This window comes from Notolepis coatsorum (assembly GCF_963971535.1).
Source record: "Notolepis coatsorum genome assembly, chromosome: 7".
NCBI lineage: Eukaryota > Metazoa > Chordata > Actinopteri > Aulopiformes > Paralepididae > Notolepis > Notolepis coatsorum.
Genome location: NC_140171.1, coordinates 7,666,047 through 7,693,123, shown reverse-complemented (window position 1 = coordinate 7,693,123; position 27,077 = coordinate 7,666,047). Strand labels below are relative to the sequence as shown.

Below are 27,077 nucleotides of genomic sequence, written 5' to 3'. Positions count from 1 at the left end.
GTGTTAGAAGTCTTTATTTGTCATGCAGATGAACACACACATGCGACATGGGTGACAGGAACATGCATGCATTGGGTCGCAGATGAATTGCCTCTCTGCGCTTGACCCATCCCGTCGTCCTTACCCCCCCCCAAGGGGAGCAGACATGGGCCGCGCCCCGGGGAACAATCCAAGTGCTCCTGTCTGTCTTCGTCAGGGACGGTACAGCGTTGGCGATCTTTTCTGCATGTTTTTCCATTGGGTTTATCTCTTTTTGGGGGGGGGGGGGGGGGGGGGACCCTTGCGAGCACGGGGAGAACATGCAAACTCCGCCACAGAAAGACCCGGGAGATACCCCACCTGGGTACCTGGTAACCTGGTCCCCAAGCGGGAATCAAACCCAGGACCTTCTTGCTGCGAGGCGACAGTGTTAACCACTACACCACTGTGCCGTTAATTATGCTAATTGTAATGCACAGCCACGCGCATTCAGAACCGGTGACATTCATACGTGCCTAAGAATAATTTTAAGAACCCTTCACGATTCCAACGTCGATTTCTCGTAGCAGTTCTCTCAAGAGCACATTACAGAGAAATATGAGATACAATTAAATACATGTTCTTGCATGAGGTTCATTCTTTGGCTAAATGAAAAAAGAAATTCTAAATATACTTGTTTTTACTAAAGTATCGTATTAATGTCATAATTCTGGTTATATTGAAATAACCTTTCCCTTTACATCAGTTATGTACTTTAATGTAATCTACAACCAGTTATTAGGTTGCTATTACTGACCGTCGATTTACATGATGATGATAATGAGATTTATTTTATCATATGAATGTTTATTTTATCCTCTAAACATTAACACTATCGTATTACTACTATTATAAGAATCCTCCTCCACCAATAAGAATCCTCCTCCACCAATACCGTCATAACACTGCACCTGTAGTGAGGTTATAGGTCATTCAGTCTTGTGCTGCTAGTTGAGAACTCTGTTGTGGTCCGTTACCTCTGCTCTCGTCCTCCTCTCAAGACACTGATCAGCCCCACACTCCCTGGTGACCGTGATCTAACTGTAACAGACTAGTCTACTTCAATCTTGCAACAATTTGTACATGCAAACTTTTTTCATTGGTGTTCACCCATCAACACAATAAAACATTAAACATGGTTTGTAAAATGGCCTTGCTGTGTGTTTGTAGGACCGAGTGCTAATTGACCATATTCGCACGACAGACATTTTTGCTCTTATGTTGTGCTCGGGTTTGGATTCCTTTCACCCCAACAACTTATTGGATTCTATTATATGTTGTAACACTGTATTGCACATCGTTGCGGGCAAGACCACCCGCATTTCATTGTATACTTGTATGCCGTGACAATTAAAACTCTTGACTTGACTTGACAATGTACAGTTACCCCTCACCCCACCCCACCTACCCAACCTCCTCCAATGTACAGTTTCTTCGCCCTCAAATGTATATACTCTCTTTTTAGACTATTTTTGTATCACAAACAGTACTGTATATTTGTAGATCTGGTATGTCGTAAATGTCTAGATGCAACAGTAGTGTCTACCTGTATGTCATATTATGTTATGATGAATTGAAAATGGGGGACCCTGATGTAAACAAGACGAAAGTCTTTCTCTGGTCTGCATCCCCTTAACAATTGTGTGTATTGAGCTGTACTGTACTGTACCCATTCTGCAATCTGTTAATACAATTTGCAATCAATCAAACCGAATCAAGCCCCGGGGGCTTTTATTTTGACAAAGACCAACCGGAAGTGCTCACGGTTAATTCATCCCTCTGCTCCTCCGGCAAAAAGAGACCAACAAGCTAGTAGCAAGTTCACCTCGTTATAGCAGACTGAAAACAAAGCACTTTTCTTTAGTCGTAATGGGCATTAAATGGACAAAGAAGCCCGTTGCGTGGTTATTAATCCCTAGGTGGGCAACTCCCACCACCGGGCCAATAGTTTATACTTGACACAGTGAAGGGTCGGTCACACAGAAGAACTCCCCTCCATTGTCTTCTTGTTCTCTCTCTTTAGCTCCATGTTAGCTCCATGTTAGCATCATCACCGCCGGAGGCAGAGCACGGTCAGGCCTTTACTATCAGCACTTTTGCATCTCGGACTGAATGGATACTTTATCTATCTAGCTTTGTGGATATACCCCCCGTGCAGCGAGGATGGAGAGACTTCTTCTTTAGCTACTACTACTACTAAGACGTCCAGCTAAGTAAGCTAACGTTATTATAATTCACCACATCATCATCATCCTCATCATCATGTTGGCCATTTTCTGTGTTCAGCAGTCAGTCGTTACACCGGTCAGTGTCTATCTGTCTATCTGTATGTCATATATGTCCTGATGAATTGAAAATGGGGGACCCTGATGTAAACAAGACGAAAGTCTTTCTCTGGTCTGCATCCCCTTAACAATTGTGTGTATTGAGCTGTACAGTATTATTGTACCTATTCTGCAATCTGTTCATAAAGTTTTCAATCAATCAAGTGATGGCGTCATCATGAGAGGTCATCATACCGTGGCTTGGTGCTGCAGTGTAGTTACACTGTACTGCTGCTGTAACCGGTTATTGTTGTTATTGTGTGCTCAAGACAAACCAGCTGACATTAACAACAGACACTACCTGGGATTGAATGCACACAAGGTAGCCATAACAACAACAAAAAAAGCATTGATTGATTGACTTTTTATTTAACAGATTGCAGAACACACAATTGTTAAGGGGATGCAGACGAGAGAAAGACTTTAGTCTTGTTTACATCAGGGTCCCCCATTTTCAATGCATCATATGACATACAGATAGACAGTACTGCTACATCTATACATTTATGACATACCAGATCTACAAATATACAGTACTGTAACATTAACAGACACTACCTGGGATTGAATGCACAAGGTAGCCATAACAACAACAACACAAAACATTCACACTGGAGATACTCGATGAAAAGCGTGTGTAATTTCACTGCTAAATCAATGAAATTCCAAATATTATAATGCCAATTTTATTTTCCCAATATTATTTTCGTCTGGCATTTGTTTGATATGTTATTATTGTGCCTCGGTATATCATGCCTGGTTTGACAGATGCATTGAAATGATTCGCTTCGTCGACCGCTGTGTTCTGGGTGGGAGGGGTTACACAGGGGGCATGATGTACGCGAGTAGTTTATTTTCGTTCTGAGCTTTTTTTGCGGAGAGAGAGCGCTCCATTGTAGTTCGCCGACACACCGCGCTAAGTACATAACGGCGAGGGCGGAGCAAACCGCTTAAATGGAGTGTAATCTGTCAAGCGATGGACCACCGCAACACTTCCGGTATTTTGAGCTTGGGGGATGGGGAGTTTGATTGATTGATTTACATTTTTATTAACAGATTGCAGAATGGGTACAATACAGTACAGCTAAATACACACAATTGTTAAGGGGATGCAGACCAGAGAAAGACTTTCGTCTTGTTTACATCAGGGTCCCCCCTTTTCAATTAATCTTAACATATATGACATACAGATAGACGGTACTGCTACATCTATACATTTATGACATACCAGATTTGCAAATACAGTACTGTTTGTGATACAAAAAGAGTAAAAAAAAAGAGTAAAACAAATTGATTCGAATCTTGACCACTTACGTCAAGGCTCTAATCAACATTCATTAAACCCCCCCCCTCCCGAGCTCCATGTAACGGGGAAGTGCAGTGGTCTATTGTCACCTGACAAAACAAACGACAATGTCTGCCTATACGGGGTAAACGCTGTGGTTTTGATTTGATTTGATTTGATGTTTTTTTATTTTCGTGTCTTACAATCTGTTAATAAAGTTATTTTATACGTAATATAACACAAGCTGTAAGCAATGTATGTAAACAAAGAAACAAGAGGAATTCATATACATTTATATAGGATAGTGTGTTTTGTCTCAAGTGCCATGCTTTCTCCAAAAATCCTGCAAAACTGAAGATGTCCTCCACAAAAAAACAACTCAACATACAACTCTCAGACTCCCAAAACAAATCCGGATTTACAATTTGAATTTTCTCAAATAAAGCCCTCCCCAAATCGGTGTACAAAGGGCAATAAAAAACAAAATTATATTCATCTTCCACCACTCCCAGTCAGATCACATAGAACACACAACCGCTCCTCCTCGGGTTTACCTTGGAATGAATGAATGACTGTTGATTAGAGTCTTGACCACTTACGTGCTCTAATCAACATTCATTAACCCGCTCCCTTTCCCCACCCCCCCTCCCGAGCTCCATGTAACAGGGAAGTGCAGTGGTCTATTGTCACCTGACAAAACAAACAACAATGTCGGCCTACGGGGTAAAAGCCGTGGTAGTTATTCTAGTAGAAAAATAATGGCCAACATGGGACAGTAATGTTCACAATATGACTGTGTATGTAAGTCTGAATGACATTCACCAGTTATGTCTTATCAAGCGCTCTTGATGTGTGGTGGTGTTTGTTGTCGTGTGGGCCATGTGGTCGTTGGTGACGTACGATCTGGGTCCCGTTCCCCGTACCTGGTTCAACTAAGTCGATCAAGATGTCATTATCCAGATTCAGTTAACCCGATGTTTGAAGCCGGGATTTTCCTGTTCCTCGAAGGTGGATTCAGTCTCGTTAACTCAAGCCAGACTTGAGACCCAGGATAAGTGCGCGCGGCCGCTCCAGTTGAAAAGCCAGCACGTATCGATAGCAGAGATCCTGATTCTCTAGCGGCATTGATTGATTAATTGATTTAAAACTTTATTAACATATTGCAGTACGGCTCAATCGCCTCGCCGACAAGTTAAATGCGTTATCTATAGGCTAATTTTAAGTCCCTCATTACCTCAATCAATCAGATTATATTTCTTTAAACTTGCCTGCTGGATTGAATAATCAAATCAGATCTTGCTAGCGAAAATAATTAGTTAAACTGTTATACAAAATAACGATACGGCTCTCTTCCCATTGATTGATGTATGGTCGATCTTTTACTTATCTCCACTGTGGTGTAACGGGTTCTTCTTTTGACTTTCACGCAGACGACCGGGGTTCGAAACCTAGTCTTTCCCTTCTTTTTGCGATGTAGGAATAATTCAATTTGGTGCACGTTGAGAGCTATATAAAGAATAACATCCTCAATGCATGTAGATTTATAATATTCTAACTTGAAACTAGGCTACTTTGGCGTATAATCATTAATATTATATTCCAAAAAATTATATTGGAAACACGGGGTTTCGAACACCGGTCGCTGGGTTGACAGGATTGAGCACTACCGCTGCGCCACTGTGCCAGATGGGATAAATTCATTGTTTATACATTAATGAACGAGACAAGATCCACAATCCACGCATAGACACTTCAATTTTATGCTTGAATGAAACACAATCCAGGCGCTCCATTAAACATCCACAGCGGAGAATATGAAAGGAATCAGAGCCAAACGAGCGATAGGTTTCAATCATTAAAAATATCCCCGCGGGATTCACATTTGCAATGCTGCGCGTTGTTAAAATAACCACGTAATGTGTACATCGCACCGAGCGAGCGCCACGGTATATATAACGTGCATTATTTAGGACAAAGTGAATTTAGTATCAGCATTTTGGGTATATTTTACATTTCAAAAGCCCCCTCTGGAAGAATGGAGCACAAAAACGTAATTCAGAATGGTATAAAGCAGTTCCTAGACTGTGGGAATAATTTCAGGAAACGCGCTGTCACTTTCTTTGCGGGGGCGTGGCTGTGCTTCATCCGGCTAACTTGAACTTAAACCCTGCTTTCGACCAGGCTCAAACTTTTGGATCTGTTGTCATGGTGATTTGGACAATCCAGGTACGGGGAACCGGAAAGTCCGGCTTAAGTCAGACTTAACCGAAAGTTATCCGGCTAACTCAGTTATCCAGGTACGGGGAACGGGGCCCTGATCTGCCCGACGTCTGTCAAATCTCAAATGGTGTGCAGACCAGGGTTTCCGTTAGAAAAAATTGTTGCCGGTCTCCGTGACCTGCAAGATTTCAACTACCGGACAAATGAGATTAATTCCGGTCATAGTTTATTAAGCTTTAAAACAATTGATAGGCAGGCTATATAAAGAATGTCATCCTCAAGGCATGTAGATTTATAATATTATTACTTAAAACTAGGCTACTTTTGCGTATACAGTCATTAATATATTCCAAATAAAATAAGTCCCTCGATACTCCGTCTCCGTGCTGCTGCTGACTTGAAATAAAATAGACCGCGTATGTGGCAGTCGGTCCGACACTAAACAGCAGTCTGTTATAATCACATTTTTATGAGCTAACGAATTCCGTTATATTGGACATTTGTATTAATTATATCAAGCGAAGAACTGAGAAAGCAGAGAGACGGCAACATTATTGTGGTTTGCGTGACTACTCTCTCCACCTCAATGTCACGCGGTCGAAAAGGGCGCTTGTCTATTGGACAGTGGAAATGTGTGTGTGGCTGCGATCCTGTGTGTGCGCGCGCGCGTGTGTGTGTGTCTGTGTGTGTACTGCGGAGCCCAGATCAGCGGAGCCGAGTTTTGACATGGCATTGATCCATTGTTCTATTGAAGCACATTACCACCATCCTCTCGCTAAACAACTTGTAGACCACGGTGTTTTTATGAGTGCCCACAAGTAGCCGTTTTAATAATATAATAAGCCGCGCGCCTCGGTAATAATAATAAGCCGCGTTTTTTCTTCCTTCTTCCCAAGATGCACAGACATAGATAGATAGATAGATAGATAGATAGAGAGATAGAGAGATAGATAGATAGATAGATAGATAGAGAGATTAGATGCAGTGTGCTTGTTTTGCAGTGAGTGCTGCGAGCAGTGGTAATAATAATCACTTCCTATATTTGGTTCGCGTTTGGTCCGATGAAGCGAACCGAGACCTACGTTTTTAAAGCTCTCGCTGACAACGTCGTTGTCATTATTAGAAGCAACGAGGAAACAAATGTAATGATCGTTTCGTTCATCGCATAGGCTATTTAATTTTAGCCTATTTTAATACAATTCAAATAATCAAATTGTGCTTAGACTCAGGGAATTATTTTCACCGGACATTAAGACCGGAGAAATTAAATATGTCGGACTTCAAGAGATTTTGCCGGACAAATACCGGTAATTACCGGCTAACGGAAACGCTGGTGCAGACACCGCCCACTCGGCGTACCACAGGTTTTGTGATGGTGCGCACCCACTATGAGTATGGCATCCATTCAGATTATGTTCGAGGATGTGTGAGTGATTATTCTGATCATAGGTTTCCTCAAAATCCACTCTATATCATCATACTGTATCTAACAATATAAATCTTCTCAGATGGAGGTCCCAGAAACAACATCTTAGGAGAACCAGTGATTTGAGAGATGGAAGTGAAATTGAATTGAAGCTAAAATTGAATGAGAAGAAGAAGAATTAAATAGTTCAATCGATCGTTTTCTACTTCGCCTCGATTTCAATTTAATTGATTGTCAAATGTCTTCCCGTGCACAGCTTTGAGTTTATTCTTGGTTTCCTTCGCTGGAATAGATGTGTATCTTTCAAATTATAGGCTTCAATTCAAGAGTTTTCCCAGTGGTGGCAGAAGAAATTAAAAACACATAATTTGTCTGGCAAATAATTGCAGCGGTTAACCGGTTTTAATTGTCTCATTCTGCTTAAATCCAAAGTGTGCCCAGATCAGTGACTGATGTCATCATGTAGCTTCGCAGGTCATCCATGTTGCTCACTGGGCTACATTGAAACAATTGTAACTAGGGATGGGTACCAACTACCAAACCGAATGAACACTTTCAGTGCCTTTGATTAACATTGATTTACCCTGTTGAATGCCACCATCCACTTCAATGTTAGCGCTAAAAACGCCTAAACTATGTTTTAAATTATGGCTATGTGTCTAATCTGCCCGTTGCTTATCAATGACTCGTTTTCCAGTCAACATTGTCGAAACGGATTGTTTTTTTATCGGTTCATTATCGTTTTATAGCATTTTGAAAAGCCCTCGTTTTCAAGGAAAATATAAAGATTCCATGATAAAAGACATTTACTCTGGAATATTCTAGAATACACAAAAACGTTGTCATTTTCCTTCCGACTGACCGAGAACCACAGGGGGGCACTGGTAGGACTGACTGCTCGCAAATGGGTCCACCGCGGCCTCCCCCGAATCGGTTCCAGATCAGTCTGACTATGTCTGGGTCCAGACTCCAGACCCCACTCGTCTGGGTGGGGACCTCCCCCCGTGACATCAAATCTGCACCCACATTCTCCTTGCCGGGGATGTGGAGAGGCCTCAGGCTGCGCAGATTGCGAGACGCCCATAGCCATAGAGTCTGACCGCCGCCTGGTGGAGACGGGGGGGAGCGCACTCCTCCCGGTCTGTTGATATATGACGCTGACGCTGTGCTGTCTGTCCTGACCAGAACGTGCTCGCCCACCACATGAGGGCGGATCCGTTTGAGGACTAGAAGCACTGCCTTCAAGTCCAACACATTGATATGTAGGGGAGACCGAGCAGGCCAGCTGCCTCCTACTGCGTCCCGTGAGGGAGGCGTCGGAGAAGACTGTCACGTGCAACGTCCTGCTGCCCATGGGGACCCCGTCGGTCAGGGGGGTCCCCGGCCTCCTCCAGTGGTTGAGGTCCCCTATCACTGAAGTGGGGACTCTTCCAGACGCTTCCGCTTGCCTCTCACAGGGTCTATTTTCATACTGAAAAACCACCCCTGTATCCTCATGAAGAGGAGACCAAGCGGGACCATGGAGTGGGCAGATGCCATCATGCCGAGCAGGCGCATCACAAACCACGCCGTAACCGCCGTGCCAGGAGGGAACCCCCTGAGTGCACCGAGAATATCCTCTCGACGCCGCTCTGAGAGAGTTGCCCTCGTAGACCTTGAACTTAGAATCAAGCCCAAGTACTCCACCTGTTGTCTGGGAAGAGGGGTACTCTTCTCCCAGTTCACAGCTAAACCGAGCCTGGTGGTGAGGTGTTCCACCACCTGCCTGGTGTGAGACCTGGCGACCTCCTCCGACCGGCTGAGGGCCAGAATGTCGTCCAGGTAGAATAGAATTTGTATTCCCTGATGACGCAGAGGTCCCAGCGCAGTCTCCAAGCACTTGGTGAAAGTGTGAGGAGCCAGAGAGTTGGCAGTTAAGTAACCGGAGACGGTCGAAGTCATTGCCGAGCCGCAGAACAGCGGAAAATGTGTGTTTCCAGTACCCAGCGTTGGATCAGAGAGACTTAGGCTCAGCTTCTTCCCACAGGCCATCAGAGCCTTGAACACTGAACTCTCCACGCACAAGCACACATGAGCACACACACACTGTACACGCAGGGACCGAAACTAGAGAGCGCCACCCGCCATTTGCGCTCAGTTTTTACGTTTGGCGCCTCCCACTGAGACGTCGGTCTGAGCGCCGTGTGACGGGCAATCAAATAGTCATGTGAAAACCGAAAATCATGATCCAATTCTTTAGCGGAGTTCTCACTCGCTGTCTCAGCACAGACATGCAGCGCACTGCTGCTCCTACCCCCTCCCCACCTGTTTCTGTAACTATGTAACGTTAGTTAGCACTGCTGCTGCTGCTAATGCCTGCATGTAAACAGAGGCTATTGCCTCACCGTGACGTTAGTCTAGTCAGTGTGGGACCTTCGTGAGATAACGTTAGCTACCGTTACAAAATGACCCAGTCAACTATTCACTTAGTTTAATACACGAGGCATTGTGTAACGTTATCCAGCCGGCTAGCTACGGATAGCTCCCGACATCAACAAATCCTCCAGCAATAGTCCAGTGCATAATACCTCCGTTGGCTAGGTAACTAGTCACTACGAAATGTCGCAGTAAACTAAATAGTTCACTGAGGCGTTGTCCCAACGCCATCCAGCAGTAGCTACAGATAGCTCTTGGCATCAATGTCCTAAAACAACAACATGCGTATTCGAGTCCCTGGTTTACATCGCATGAGTGAGGGCTGCTGACTAGGGTCCAGGTGCAGCGCCGGAGAATTCTTTTGCATGCTGAATGTAGCGTTTAGGGTCCAGCTGCACCCCCGGAGAATCCTTGCTGGAGCTGGAGGCCACTCGAGTATACACACAGACAGTGGAGCTGTTTGCAGACAGCGAGGTGGCGATGTCTCGCAGATAACACAATCACAAGTATGATTATATAATATATATATTTTATTAAAAAAAAATCTATATAAAATAATAATCAAAAAAAAATTTATCAAAAAAAAGTTGGCGGGTAAGAAATATGCTTGGCGGGTAGATTCTTCCCATCTACCCGCCACTGGCCGGTGAGTCAAAAAGTTAATTTCGCTCCCTGTGTACACGCTCACACACTAGCAGCCACTTTAACATGAGCACACAGACACTCATGCTGCACACGCTCACACTATGGACACTTTACAGAAGGAAAGATCACTTTAAGAATAGTATAGCTTGAGATCGTATATAATATAGCATTGTATAGCAGTGTACATAAAGACCCAATGCCTCATCCGTAGCTAACAGTGTACTGCACTGCCACAGGACCTGTGGCATGCTCTGTAAATAGCTCATGTACAGATACCGATATGCCTACTTTGTTTACTTGTTTATTGCACTATGTCGCTCTATTGGTTGGACTCTTATATTATTACTTGTATTATGCACATCGTTGCGGGCGAGACCCCCCGCATTTCACTGTATACCTGTATGCTGTGACAAATGAAACTCTTGTATCTTGTTGTATCTTGTATAAACGCGATCGATATTTGGAATGGCGATCAGGAATTGGAATAATCTTTTTGGAGAACATCTGATCTGAGGTAAGGAATCTATTTTACCAGTCTTGGGATAATCAGAGCTATTTTCACGTGTGCCATATGTGTGTGTCTGTGTGTGTGTGCGATCAGGAAATAAGATAATCGATTTTTCAGCCCGCTTCTATAGCGTGCATAAGTACACATGTATATACTATCGATAATCTAGCGTTTATTTGAAAACTATTCATAAATAGGCCGAAAAATGACAACGTGTTTTGTGTATTCCAGGGCATAACAAAAAATATTGTTTGTTTCCTGTTGGTTGTCAGTTAAGGCCATGGGTAGGTAGGGAATTTATTTTATTTTTTATTTTATTCTTTCCCACAGCGACTATGGATAGGGAATTTCTTTATTTAATTAAAATGTTTACAACAACATGGATGCATGTACTCTGCCAGCATGTTTATTATCCATAATACTAAAGGTTTGACTAAGATTTCTATGAAACTTTATTGTAAAAAAAATATATATTTAATCTTTTATTTTTATTTTTAAACTCATCAAATAAATTGGGTCGCACCAATCGGCAGGGTCGGTCGGCAACCGGAACCAAACCATTATTTGACAATTACTATGACAAATAAGACGGTTCAATTACTTTATCTAAATCCAATCAATATTCCTAATGCCGTTTCAATCTAAGGTTATAAAAATAAACATATAAACATTCATATAATAATACAATAACCTAAATATACAGCTAAGCCCCATTGTATTATGAAATGTAGACTTTAACAGTGTAGGCAACTAAGCCAATAGAAATAAGGTATAACTCATGAGTGCTTTGGCTCCTATAGGAGTCCTTGAGCTTTTAGTTTGTTTTAGTATTACGTGTTTAGTAGTACTACATTTAATAATGTCATTTCTCAGCTATCTGTGATAGGAGTGCAGATGTTTATGCACTCCCTGCAAGAAGAATCACATATTAGTTGTTTCTCATGAGTGGGATTCATCAAAAAACTGAGATAAGAGTGTTCTTCATTACTGGAAGAGATTCACTCTGAGGCGCTTTAACAATGGATCACTAGAAGGCTTGCCAGGGGCAAGGTCATCTCTTTAGACTGAGGAATTTAATACCAATACTTCAGTTGCTAGAAGGTATGTGACCCCCCCCCCCCCCCCCCCCCCCCCCCCGAACAGTCAGTTTTCCAAACACCCCACCCCACACATCAATCTCCACCACGTCAATCCCCACCACATCCCCATCCAAGACACACACCCTGAGGCATAACAAAAAATATAGTTTGTTTCCTGTTGGTTGTCAGTTAAGGCCATGGGTAGGTAGGGATTTATTTTATTTTAATTTTTTATTTTATTCCTTCCCACGGCGACTATGGATAGGGAATTTCTTTATTTAATTAAAATATTTACAACAACATGGATGCATGTACTCTGCCAGCATGTTTAATATCCATAATACTAAAGGTTTGACTAAGATTTCTATGAAACTTTATCAATTTTTTTTTTTTTTTTTTTTTACTCATAAAATATATTGGGTCGCACCTAAATCGGCAGGGTCGGTCGGCAACCGTAAACAACCATTATTTTCTTTAGGCCCAGTGTATTCCAGTAAAGGGCGTTTATCACAGAATCTTTATTTTTTTCTGAAACTTTAAAAAAAACAAGCGTTTTTCAAAATGGTATAAAACGGAAATGAACCGATTAAAAAAAAAAAAATCCGTTTCGACAATGTTGACTGCAAACAAGTCATTGATAAGCGACGGCCATATTAGACACATAGCCATGATTTAAGATATAGTTTATGCGTTTGCAAATATGAGAGCTCTGTCATTGAAGTGGGTGGTGGCATGCAACGGGGTAAATAGGACACGGAGGCTGGCACTCAAAATGTTAAAGGGGAACTATTTAGCTATTTCTTTCACTATTTGGGCAATTTTACACAATTCCTGTGAGTATGGAACACATCTGTAAGTTTTTTTTCAATAAAATTCATTGTTATGTATTTTTAATCAAGTACTTTGGTGGACCACTTTCTGCCCTTCCAGATTCCAAGCTGTTTTTGGCTGGACTCCGCCCATACTCGCAATGCGCTTTGAGTGACAGTCACCCACCTGCACTCACTGGCACCTTTGGGGGAGAGAGAGATAGAGAGGGACTAATTAATTTCGCCGCAGGGGGGCATAATCCCACAGGACAATGCATTGATAACTTGTTTCAAATGACAATGTATACCCCCGTGAATATTATTGCACGGATCGGAATACGGTTGTGCGCGTGGAAGTGTGCGCTATGATATTTTGCAACAGGTTGACGGTGATACAGCGAGTGCTGATACGAGAGAGAGAGAGAGCTCCCCCCAGTCCCATTCCCTCCCACCCGTTTTATCTAGTTCTCTGTGTGTGATTCAGTGTGTGTGTGTGTGTGTGTGTGTGTGTGTGTGTGTGTGTGTGTGTGTGTGTGTGTGTGTGTGTGAACAGCTGACGGTCTCTGCTAAATAACCGCTTCCGCATTATTTCCACTCTCTGCTCATATAAACGTATCACAGTTGATTGCGGGCCGCGCAGTGGCAGATGAGAATTCTTACACGTCACAGATCCGCGTAAATTCGAATGGCTTGGTTTAGTGGGAGAGGATCTTGTGTCAGCTGAACTGGAGGAATGGGACTGAATGAGAATTTCACATCTAGTCAGTGTTGATACAACCCCACATTGCTAGAAAACCATGCAAACCACTGGAAAAGGCCATTTATAAGATAGTTCCCCTTTTAATATTCAGTCCAAGTCATCATATTAATATTCAGTGTATAAAACCATGTCATATTCATATTCAGTGTATAAAACCATGTCATCATCATATTAATATTCATTGTATAAAACCATGTCATCATTAATATTCAGTGTATAAAACCATGTCATCATCATATTAATATTCGGTGTATAAAACCATGGCATCATATGAATATTCAGTATATAAACCCATGTCATCATCATATTAATATTCAATGTATAAAACCATGTCATATTCATATTCAGTGTATAAAACCATGTCATCATCATATTAATATTCAGTGTATAAAACCATGTCATCATCATATTAATATTCAGTGTATAAAACCATGTCATCATCATATTAATATTCAGTGTATAAAACCATGTCATCATCATATTAATATTCAGTGTATAAAACCATGTCATCATCATATTAATATTCAGTGTATAAAACCATGGCATCATCATATTAATATTCAGTGTATAAAACCATGTCATCATCATATTAATATTCAGTGTATAAAACCATGTCATCATATTAATATTCAGTGTATAAAACCATGTCATCATCATATTAATATTCGGTGTATAAAACCATGTCATCATATGAATATTCAGTATATAAAACCATGTCATCATCATATTAATATTCGGTGTATAAAACCATGTCATCATATTAATATTCAGTGTATAAAACCATGTCATCATATGAATATTCAGTGTATAAAACCATGTCATCATATTAATATTCAGTGTATAAAACCATGTCATCATATGAATATTCAGTACATAAACCCATGTCATCATCATCGTCATTAAAATTCAGTGCAGTACATTTATGTTGACTACTTTATTCACCATTATGTCCCTGCAACCTCACATGGCAGGCAGGCCTAATCCTTCGTCTGGAAGATGGACTCAGAAAAACCGGAGGACTTGTCCCAAGCTCTGCTGCAGGCTGAGGACGATCCCCAGGAAATGTCTCTGCTGCAGGCCGAGGAGGATCCCCAGGAAATGTCTCTGCTGCAGGCCGAGGAGGAAGGCCAAGAAATAGGAGGCCTGATCAACTCCGATGGCGAGGAAGTGGCTGTGGATCTCTCTCAGTTTAGTAAGTAGATGGGATGTTTCATTCACCATTATTCACACACACGGCGGCCATTTTGCTCTTACGTCGGGATGGGATTGGTATTTCCTTTGTTCCTCTCACGGCCCACCATTTGAGGCAGATGGTCTTCTAAGACACTTAACCCCCTAATTGCTCCCGATGTGCAGCTTGGCATCTTGCATGGTCGCCTCCGCCGCCGCCGTCGGTGTGTGTGTGAATGTGTGAGTGAAGGGGAGAACGCGAGGAACAGAAATTGTAAAGCGCTTTGGATAAAAGCTGCTATATAAATGCACCATTTACCGTTTTCCATTTCTGCAATGTGTACAGGGGAAATTTATTCATTCTGTAAAGTGGTTACTCATCGCCATCACTCTTCTTCCCACTAAGTGGTTGTAAATGTGGAGGACGGTGTATTCACTGAATCTCAAATGAGGAAGAGACAGTGTTTCTGGGTAAAAAGAGATGCGGGTGGAGTTTTCATAATGACCTTGTAATGGCGCGGCGGCAGTGGGAGCGCTGTGCTGTGGAGACGGGCTCTGGCTGTAATGTCTTCTTTGGTCTCGACCTGCTTTCCTGCCCAGCTTTCATTCCTTTCTCAAATGTAGTAAATCTGCACATTTATCCTCCCTCTGTTCCACATATAATACGTATATTATAACCGATGGGGTATACTGTTTACCTTTATTTATACTTCATAGTTTATATTCAGATAAAAAAAGATTTATTAAGATACGATATTCCTTTATTGATCCCCTTGGGGAAATTCAGGCATCATAGCAGCATGGGCGATGGGGGGGGGGGTACAGGTAGTAAAAACAACACAAGCCGTGTAAACAAATAAGTCAATATAATTTACTGTCTAACTAACTGAAATATACAGTATTCACAGTATCACAGTATTCACATAAGGTGCAGTATGCATAAAGGTAGTGTTATAATTTACTATCTAACTAACTGAAATATACAGTATTCACAGTATCACAGTATTCACCTAAGGTGCAGTATGGATAAAGGTAGTGTTATTGTCCTCCTTGGGTTCCTATTAGTTCTAGTTGGATGTCTGGCCGCAGTCCCTGCCCACTGTTGTGGAGCCTGATGGCCGCTGGTATGAAGGACTGTCCGAGGCGGTTAGTTGAGTGTCGGGGGGGGGGGGGGGGGTATGAGTCTGTGGCTGAACGTGCTTCTCATCTTGACTAGCTCATCATAGAGGGGGTGGGAGGCAGCCAGCTTCCTTCTCATCCCCCTCTCTGCCATCACTTCTAGTCTGACCAGCTCGACTCCCACCACGGAGCTAGCCTTCCTCACCAGCTTGTTGAGCTTGTTGGTGTCCCTCGAGTTGATGTAGCCCCCCCCCCAGCATACCACAGCATAGAAGAGGACGCTGGCCACTACAGACTGGTAGAATGACTGCAGCAGTCTGTTGCACACATTGAAGGACCCGAGTCTCCTCAGGAAGAACATTGTTCCCCAGTCCAGTTTATTGTTCAGGTGTACCCCAAGGAACTTATTATGTCTCCACCACCTCCACCTCATCCCCAATAAAGGAATATCTTTTCATTTGACGGATGCTTTGATCCAAGGCACCTTATACAGCACCATGAGTGTATATCTTTAGTATGGGTGACCCCTCAAGGGAATCTAACCCCAAACTCCATACTCCAGTGCGTCATCATCACCGACGTGGACGAGAACTGATTCCTTTTTAATTATGTATTTTCTCTTGAAAGACAGTAGAGTTGATTCTTTTACCCAGTGGTTCCCAAAGTGGGGTCTGGGGACGCAATGGGTTCTTGGGGGGGGGGGTCACTAAGTTCGCCAAATATGAAACTGTATGAGTATGACTGTTAGGTGTCACCCCCCCCCCCGCCCCCCCACACTGTATCTCCTTTCTCCAAGTATAGAGTTATACAAAGTCAATTCTAACAACAAAAGTCTTATCAAATGGGGGTCTGTGGTTTATTTAAGTATCCAAAACGGGAACCACCGATCCCAATCTGTTTCCATTCCCCGCAGGCGACAGTGCCATCCCCGGGTGTGGAGACGAGGACGGCACTCCTCCCACAGCAGCAGCAGCAGCGGCCGCCATGTTGGATCAGAGTGATGAGAGTGAAAAAGCAGCCCAGCCACCTTCCAACTGCTCGGTGTGCGCCAAGACCTTCCAAAACTCCTCCAAACTCCAACGCCACCTGCGGACCCATTCGGGAGAGAGGCCGTACGCCTGCGACGTGTGCCAGAAGAGGTTCCCGGAGAAGGGGCAACTCCTGGTGCACCAGAGGATCCACACGGGCGAGAAGCCCTTCCCGTGCCCCATGTGCGAGAAGCGCTTCGTCAGCCAGGGCGAGCTGAGGCTCCACAAACGGACGCACACGGGCGAGAGGCCGTACGTCTGCGCCACCTGCGGCAAGAGCTTCTCCCGCCACTGGCACCTGAAGACGCACCTGCAGGCGATGCACGGCGAGATCGTGGCCGGCAGCACCCGGAAGAAGTTCCCGTGCACCGACTGCGAGAAGCGGTGCAACTCGGCGGCGGAGCTGCGCGACCACCAGAGGACCCACACCGGGGAGAGACCCTACCAGTGCTCCTTCTGCGAGAAGCGGTTCGCCCTGTCGGGCACGCTGGTGAGACACGAGCGGCTCCACACGGGCATCACGCCGTACCGCTGCGCCGACTGCGGCAAGACGTTCGCGCAGCAGTGGACCCTGACGACGCACATGCGCACGCACACCGGGGAGAAACCGTACGCCTGCACGCAGTGCGACCGCTCCTTCATCGCGCCGGGGGAACTGCGGAGGCACAACCGGATCCACACGGGGGAAAAGCCCTACACCTGCCCCGACTGCGGCAGGCACTTCTCGCTGGCGGGAACTCTGAGGAACCACAAGCGCTCGTGCACCCACATCAAGATCGAGCCCCCCGCCGCCGGTCCCGGTCCCCCCGCTGGTCAGGCCGCCGCCGGCGGGCCGTCGTCTCGGCAGGAAACGTCTCAGCCGCCGGTGAACCACGTCGCCTCGGAGGTAATGAAATTGCCCTTCCCGTTTCAGTGTCATCACTCGGTTTCTACTATTTCTGTTAACCCTTTCACTGCCACACGATCACACTACCGACGGTCGCAGTGAAAGGGTTAACCGCTTTGGTAGTGCGGCAGTGAAAGGGTTAAAGCCTTGTCTTGTCTTGTTGGGGTAGTGGAGTTTCTTCAGTAATTTCCACCGCCAGCATCCATCTTTAAACAAAAGACCTTAAAAACCAATATTTCAATATTTGGTCGTGGTACAAATAAAAAGAAAACATTTCTGTTCACTTCCTGCTTTGATCTGTTTTCAATAGGCTCCTGTTGACCTAGCCAGCCAATCGGCGCCCAGAGTTCTGTTCACCCCCTGCTTTGATCTGTTTTCAATAGGCTCCTGTTGACCTAGCCAGCCAATCGGCGCCCAGAGAACCTGAAGCAGCTCGAGTGTCAGAGGAGCGTCCTGAAACCGATGAGGAAGTCCAACAGGACGACGACTTCAGAGAATCTTCAGACCGGCCGGACGACAGCTGCTCCAGTCCACTTCTGAGCGTCGTCGTGAAGGAGGAGGAAGAGGAGGAGCCCCTGTATGGTACGCAAACATGACGTTACGTTGGAAAGTGAATTGTTACTAGGGGTGGGAATCACCAGAGGCCTCACGATACGATAGTATTGCAATACTAAATATATTGCAATATGCTGAGTGTATATATATAAGAATATATTAATATTGCGATTTATTACCTTTTTTCAACTGCAAAGTAAAACTTTGTCAACATGTTTTATCTAATAAAATAAAGTTCAGTCTGTTCATCTCACTTCAATAATTTTTATTGCAGAACATGGTATTTTCTCAAGCAGACAGATGTCAACACTGTAATCTGTGTTGCATGTACCTGACAAACTGAACTGTTTGTATTACAGTCATATTCCAACTTAACTGAATGCACACGTGTGCGTGTGGACTACTGTACTATTACAGGTATTGAAATGAACAATGCAACTTCCTTATACAAAAAAAACACACGGATCAAGATTACATGAAAACAAGATGCATGGAACAGACGAACAACCTAACTAACAGGCATACAAATATACCCACACATAACACAAACAAAAGCCAGGCTTTCGGGTCAAAAAACAAGGCAGATGCGTAAAGTGAAATCACATGACATACTGTCGCCTGAGGGATCTTAAGCCCAGCTGGCTACCAGTAATTTGCCCGGCTGTGATATGTAGTGTGATTTGATTTGATTTTTTAAATTTGAAATCTTTATCTTTCTGTAAATAAATACAAACAATATAAAATCAAAACAAATCATTGATCAAGAAATTAAATGGAAAAAATATATATAAATAAACAAAAGCATGTTCGAAAAGGAGTAGGGAGAAGTATACACTTATTTAATCCTACCCCTTTTCCACTACTCAAATGAGTGTACTAATTTAAAACCTTACAAAACAAATATATATATATATGCAAAACAAATGATTATGTAAAACATGAAAGAAATTAAATAAAAATGTAAACACCCGTGAATGTCAAATCCCTTCCTCATCCCTGTACCTCGTGAACATCATTTCCTTATCATTCAGTTTGAATTGTCTTATATTTGCACATTGCTTTAGCACCACATTCAGACTGTTCCACAGTTTCACTCCACATATTGAAATGCAGTGTCTTCTCATGGTAGTGCGTACACTAACAACTTAGCGTAGCATAGTGTTACACAGACTGGGAGAGGTACATGAGACAGGGAGAGGTACAACCTTGAAATAGTAGCAGATCAGAGAACCAAAATATTCTTTAGATTAGAAAAAACATTTATTTTCCTTCTTCCGCCTCCGTAGTGATGTGCTAGAAGGAAAATTAATACTCTTGTCTAGGGCTGCAACGATTAGTCGACATAATCAACGGCGTCGATTATAAAAAATCGTCAACGAGGAATTGTTGCGTCGATTAGTCATTAAATTTTTTTTAAATAAAATTATTTTTTTATTATTTTATTTGTATTTTTGCACTACCTATCCATGTGAAAGTGGCTTCTTAGCTCTGGTCCAGCCAGCTGAAGACTTCTTAGCTTAACATAACAGACCGACAGTAAGTTTGGGGGAACTAATGGGATAACTGGGGATGTTGTTTGGTCCTGACAAGAGTCTCAAAGCAACTCTGAGGTCATGCTCAATGTCCAATCTGTTCCTCTGCTCTGTCTTCAGCTGGACCAGAGCTGAGAAGCCACTTTCACAAAGATAGGTAGTGCAAAAAAGAAAAAGAAAAATATATATATATATATTTTTTTTTTATATATAATTTTTTTTCGATTAGTCGACTAATCGAAAAAATAATCGACAGATTAGTCGACTACCAAAATAGTCATTAGTTGCAGCCCTACTCTTGTCTTCAACTAATGGTGACATGTGTGTAACGGTGGGTTTCCTGGATTCATTCCTTTTTCCCACCAGCAGATGGCGATGATGATCTCGATCAAATGTCCGATAGTGAGGATTGTTCCATACCGGGAAAAGTTGTACAAGACCAGGAGAGCAACACGGTGAAAGAGGAAGAGGAGGGACCCATCGACCTGTCCAGTAAGCCTACGAGTGTGTATACGACCTGGGTAGAAATGTTCAGTGCCATAGCAATAGATCCTCTGTTTCTGTGTCGTGTTGTGTATATATATTAGTGCTGTCAATAGATTAAAAAAAAATAACAAATTAATCTCTCAATCTTCTGTAATTAATCTAGATTAATCTATATTAAAATAGCATTTTTCTATTTAAGACCGAAGCTTGTAACATATATTTACTTGAGTAAAATCATGGAATTAATGTAAAATCAACACAAAGAAAGTATATTTAGATTCAAAGACTATTTTAATAGCGTTCTTTGAATACAGTTTATCTCCTGTGAAATACAAATGTTCAACAAAACCATCAACATTGACTCAGCTGGAGGGCGGCTACGTGGCGTAGTGGGCAAGGCGCTCGCCACGAATGCGGAGACGCTGGGCAAGCCCAGCGCTCCACATTGCTTTCAGTTTAGCTGGTCGTTCATACTAATACACATTGGCCGTATTAGGGGGTGGGAAACTGATGGGTGGGGATCGGGCGTTGTGGACAGCGACTCCTACAGGTCGGTTGGTGCGCCTGCGCAGTAGAATCAGGAAGTGTCGGGGGCAGCGTGAGCCTCCCACGCGTTACTCCTCGCCACTGAGAGATCGAGCTGCGCAGGTGAAAAGATGCGACTGCTGTTACCTCAAGTACCGGAGGGGACTTGTGCTATGTATGACTTAGTCCACATTGCAGCCGGCTTGTGGGAGGCAAGAAACAGCGTTCGTGACAGGGGAGGGTTGAATTGGATGATACGAAATTGGGATGGGAGAAAATATAGAAAATGGGAGAAAAAGTGGATAAAAAAAATGTACTCAGCTGGACCTCTTTCTTATATCCGCGGCGCTGAGATTGAAGATTTTTCACTCCATAGATTAATCTAGATAAATTTATTTTAATGCTTTAAATAATTTAAATTAATCTCAAGTTAAAGCATTAACTTTGACAGCCCTAATATATATATATAAATCTTTGTTCCAACCAGTCACTCACATTAACTGGTTATTAATGGTTAACTGATGAGCTTAAAATCAGCTATAAACCAACAAACTCACAGCTGTGATTTTTATGAACAAGTTGAATCCGTTTTATGAACACCTGTGACCAAATCACACACACACACACTTAAATAAATACCTGAACCACAGAGTGGTTCATTGCGTATCAGTTTACTTTCGTTTTTGAGTTTACACATTTTAGGGACATATACATTTGCACTCGGCTCGACTGGCTAAAGTAACCTGGTTCAACTTTTCACTGAAGACACTTTGAAGTGAGGAGAGAAAGAAAGGACAAGTCTGCATGATGAGACACTGGGTGGGAGACGACTGAGGGAGACGGGATTGTGTTTGTGTAAAAGGTGGGAGTGCCTGAGGGATGCTAGATGTAGGTGTGTGTGTCTGTGTTTGTTAAAACCAAAGCGCTTTCATTATGGTTGCCGCGGTGATGTGGAATTTCTAGGGCTGTCCCCGACTAAGGATTTGGATAGTCGACTTTGATTGGCCGAAATTAGCCGATAGTCGACTATGACATTTTTTTTAAATAAAAAAAAATAAAAGTTTAATATATATATATATATCAATACTATCTAAGTATTGATAACACTTAGTATTTTACAAATACCTTTTTTTTTATTTACACATATTTTTTCTTATTTGATGAATGTGGGAACTGATAATGAACTAAATGGGTTTTATTTCTATATTAAAAGACCGAAAACAAAGCAGCATACACCGGTGGGGGCGGTGGGCGAGTAATGTACGCGGTGGATCCTGAATACAGAGTAACACCGACTACCTGGAAAACCTATAGCTTTCATTATGTTAATTAAATGAAATTAATTTATTATAATTTAGCAAAGCACAATGGTAATTTAAATACAGCTCTCGTTTTCAATCGGAGCAACGTGATCGGGAAATGAGCCAATATGTTTAACAATATGATTAGTTGGTCAAAATGACCGGCGGCAGTTAATGGTTAACCATTAACCATTGACATCCCTAGTGCAAATACCGACCAAAGTGTTCTAGAGGCATGTGAAGCCCTAGAGACCACAAGGTCTCAACAAGTAACACCCAGGGCAAGGCACTCACCACCAATGCTGGAGACGCTGGGTTCGAGCCCTGCTCTCCACATTGTTTTCAGTTTGGCTGGTCGTCCGCACTAATACACATTGGCAGTATTAGGGGGAGGGAAAACTGAGGGGTGGGGAACGGATGCAGTGGACAGCGACTCCTACAGGTCGGTTGGTGCGCCTGCGCAGTAGAATCAAGAAGCGATGGGGGCGGCGTCCCTCCAAAGCGCAGACCCCTGACGCTGAAAGATTGCGCAGCGCAGGTGAAAAGATGCGACTGCTGTTACCTCAAGTACCGGAGGGGACTTGTGCTATGTATGACTTAGTCCACATTGCAGCCGGCTTGTGGGAGGCAAGAAACAACGTTCGAGACAGGGGTGGGTTGAATTGGACGATACAAAATTGGGATGGGAGAAAAATAGAAAAATGGGAGAAAAAAGTGGATAAAAAAAACCAAGTAACACCCAGATGGCTCAGGAAGTTCTAAATGTTTTATCCCGTTTCTGTCCCGCCAGGAGATGGCCCCTTCGCTGAGGAGGAGGAGGAGGAGGAGAGCCCCCCTACGTCGCCCCAGAAGACGGAGAAGAAGAGCGCAGCGCCGCGGAACACCTACTGCTGCGGGCTGTGCGGCAGAGACTGTCACAAGCTGTCGGCGCTGCAGATCCACATGAGGATCCACTCGGGCGAGAAGCCCTACCAGTGCAGCCTGTGCGGCAAGCAGTTCACCCAGAAGGGCCAGCTCAAGGGCCACCTGAAGGTGCACACCGGCGAGAAACCCTTCTCGTGCCCCGACTGCGGCAAGAGCTTCGCGCACTCGGGCGCCATGAACCGGCACCGGCTCACGCACACGGGCGAGCGGCCCTACCAGTGCTCCGCCTGCGACCGCAGCTTCAACCAGTCGGGCCGCCTGCGCGAGCACGAGAAGACCCACTTCGGGGAGAAGTTCGACTGCCCCGAGTGCGGCAAGAGCTTCACCCGGGCGTCCAGCCTCAAGAACCACTGGCGGCTTCACACGGGCGAGAGGCCGTATCGCTGTGACATATGCGGGCGGGGCTTCAGTCGCTCCCAGAGCCTGCGGCTCCACAAGAAGAAGCACGACGACCGGGAGCCCGGCGAGGACGGCTCTCTGGCCGGGGGGGGGAATGACGACGACGAGGAGGAGGAGGAGGACGACGAGGACGACTCCGCCTCGCAGAGCGACGACGTCACTTCCTCTATGGATGACATCTGTATGACCGACCAGAATGACTGATGATTACGCATTTATAAAAAAAACACAGCACTGTGGGTTAATTGTAAAAAGAAGTATAGCTATCGAGGTCACAGTTTGTATTGATTAACTATTTAAATGTCTTTAAATGTTACAATTAATGGAATAGGGATCAGTAGAAGAAGCGTCTTTGTGAAAAGCCCGTCGTGGGACAGTGGTTTGCCTTCTTGGCACAGTGCTTTTAAACGTCCTCTCCACTAGAAAAAAAAAACAAGATTGTGTAGCTAAGACATGTTGTGTTTGGGTGAAATTCCTTTTGGCGAAGCATTTAGATGGAAAAAGAGAAAGTTAGCTGGTTTGGGGAAGACGTAAGAGAAACGTAATTGAGTGCGGCAAAGGTGTAGGGATGCTACTAAGACGTCTTCAGTCGTTTATTGTTTGTGGTGGAGAAACCAGACCAAACTAACTGTTATTCAATATACAACATCTTTAAAGTAGGGCTGTCAAGTTGATCAAGTTAATTAGATTAATTAATTACACAGCAAATTATCGCGTTATGAAGATTAACTCAAAATTAATTAAAAAAAAAAGATTTTTATTTATTTTTTATTTTTTTTTTATCTCATTCATTCCATAAGAACGTAGAATACATATTTACAGATTTTTTTTTTTTAATATGGACCATTTGCATGTTCTTGGTATCTGATTCTAGGGACATCTATGGATCTCAGGGAATGTATTCCCAGTGTCAGAAATACTGTGTCTGTTACTAGGCTTGAGTAAATTGTATGAACCAAATGAGAATATCAATTCATTTTTTTTAATCTTTGACTGTGAATAGCACCATGCTAAAATTGACCAGACCTGAAAGATCTAAGCAAATTAATAAGTGGAAGATGATTAAACAGAAGGTTTTGTAGATACAGTACTGAATTCTGCCATCCGGACACATGCCATTTGAAATATGATTATAGAATATAGAATATCAGGCCTAAAATGGTTATGTGATTAAAATGCGATTAATTAATTACAAATCCTGTACTTAATTAGATAACTTTTTTTAATCGCCTGACAGCACTACTTTAAAGTGTTCAAAACACGTGTGGAGTGGATCTTTAAAATCTCAACATCTAAAGCCCAGCAACATTTAGTTTTAGTTTATTTTTTACTTCTGTAACTGTCACTCTCAAAGGGGCATAAAGCTGATGCTGCGTTCACGACAGCTGTTCGGCTCGTAAAATACTACTTCGGGGGTTTTGACATGTACCTTGATTTATCCCACTTCTCAAGCCTGACGTCATCAAACGAATATCGTCCGACAACGTGCAGAAGAGCGCTTGTTTCCGCTGTCAAGTGCAAGAAGTGAAACATTTCTCTTTTTTTTTACGTGAAAACAAACGAGGCGTGGTTTTCAGCACCGATCGTTTTAAAGCATCGGTAACGCCACGACACGTCCTAACGAGGCTACTAGCTGCGCTGAATGTTTAGTTTGCTGTTGAAGTTGCGCAACTTCAGCCATAAACCACGAACTAGGAAGACTGAGAAGATGGAAATTAAATGTGAAAAGTATAACCATCAAGAGTACAAATCAAAGGTCTAGGAACCCCCCTCCCTCCCCCCCATCGCTGCTCAGACGGGTCCATAATAGTTAAAATGCCTGAACACAACCTGTTACCCCCGACCCGATGAGCCGTTATTACTACGTGACGTGAACGCAGCATGAGAGCGGATGTTCCCGCTCGTGTCCAAGTTGTTTTGCCAGATTATATTCAATAGGCAGCTTAGTGTGTTGGAGGCAACACGCGCAAACAAACGTCCACTGGAGGAAGTTCTTTCCGAAAGAAAAACCACAAACTGCATCTTTAATTCAGGAACGAATTACAGGTCCTCTCTCTGTCTCCCGGTTACCTCTCTGTTATCTCCTGTTGTATTTGATATACTAAGTAACACTGATATTGAGATGATTTGTAGCAGTGAAAATCTACTCTCGTCTCAAGGCTGTATTTAAATCATGTTTTTTTTTGTTGCAGTATTTGCCATTTAGTTGCGGTATTTGCCATTTAAACTGTTTTAATGAAGGATGTGGAAAGGAGTTTTTGTCACCTGTTTTACATTGTTCTTTTAGAGAACTGAATTTGAACATTAACCAAAGATGACGGCAAAATGGATGTCGGCCTTCGCCCCTTTGTCGGAAGAACACGCTGGGAAGTGTGATTATTTAAACACAAGTGATCGTATCGTATCGTATTGGATGGAATTCTTACGCCCCCGAGTGCAGGATGGCAAAGTGTTGCCACTTTCTAGGAAGAGAGAAGATGATCATGATGTTAATAATTAAAATATAAAGAAATTGTAGGTTTAGTCAATGAAGAAATGTGGGGGACGTATGTTGTAAAATAGCTGTACGAGTCATCCAGGGACACGATGTAACAGACACGTACTTTACACTTCATGGGGACTTTTAAAGGAGTGACAGAGCCAGAGAAGAAGGGACATTTTGGGTTAATACCTGTATCATTTTACGGACGATAATTATATGGAACATATTGTACTGAACAATAAGCCTAGTACTCTTCTATTGTGTTTAGGGTCAAATGTGACCCGTTTTCAAGTTAAGGTTATGTAATAAATACCATCTAGTTATTTTTTTTTTATTGGAACGAGGCTTCGTGATATCCTTAAAAACAAGCTATGTAAACACAAAACCAATGGTCAACTTTAATATTCAAAAACATGGTTACATCTGTGGGTCAAATAGGGCCCAGCTCCCTGCAGGAACATTTAAATAATAATAATGGATTGGATTTATATAGCGCTCTTCTCTGACTGACTGTTGCTCTGACTCAGAGCGCTTCACAGAGTATGGACAGTATGGACTTGTGCTCCCAATGCGTCTGCTGGCACCCCTCCCCCACAGGTGCTAAAATTTTCTTGCAGAATATCGACACTGATGGACACACACACTCAAACATGATTACCTCTCTCTCCCTCCCTCTCCTGGGAACACAATGTTTCTCGCAGTATGGATTTGTGCACAGTGCATCCCTCCTCCCCCCACGGGAAGTCCACCTTTCTTGCAGAATATGGACATTTATTTCACACACACATACATACACACTCACTCTCTTTCTTTCTCAATCTCTTATTTATCTCGTCTGTCACACACACTCAAAAAGACTACCTGTGTCGTTGTCACAACATTTCCCCTTCACAATATTGTGTCTCGCTTGGCATAATGAACAGCAATTACAGTTTTCTCTCAACATTTGGTATCAATCTATAAATGAGCCTCGTTTGAGTTCTTGAGTCAATTTCATTCTGCAGCACCACCATCTGTCTTTTCCAACATGAGCGAAGCATTCACCGGCTGTAGTATGAGGCTATTGATCATATCTTCGATCGTGACAATGACATGGAAGAGAGAGAGAGAGCAGCTGGAACTGAAATTGAGCAAGAGGATGTTGTGTATGATCCTGGTCGTGATGGAGATGTATCATGACG

The 27,077-nt window shown here is 43.2% G+C and overlaps 1 protein-coding gene across 2 annotated transcripts; it reads left to right on the top strand.

The window, feature by feature from the left end:
* The first annotated feature begins 1,839 nt into the window (after window positions 1-1,839).
* On the top strand, window positions 1,840-27,008 carry LOC311232021 (uncharacterized protein). Of its 2 annotated transcripts, none has more exons than XM_084318685.1 (6): window positions 1,840-2,231; window positions 14,461-14,681; window positions 16,692-17,692; window positions 18,076-18,274; window positions 20,149-20,271; window positions 22,882-27,008. In XM_084318685.1, the coding sequence occupies exons 2-6, from the start codon at window positions 14,486-14,488 to the stop codon at window positions 23,616-23,618; spliced, it is 2,256 nt and encodes a 751-aa protein (XP_084174811.1). In that variant the 5' UTR covers window positions 1,840-2,231; window positions 14,461-14,485; the 3' UTR covers window positions 23,619-27,008. The 2 variants fall into 2 exon arrangements, with proteins under 2 accessions (XP_084174811.1, XP_084174810.1); XM_084318684.1 differs by having other exon boundaries at window positions 20,149-20,283.
* Window positions 27,009-27,077: the final 69 nt, after the last annotated feature.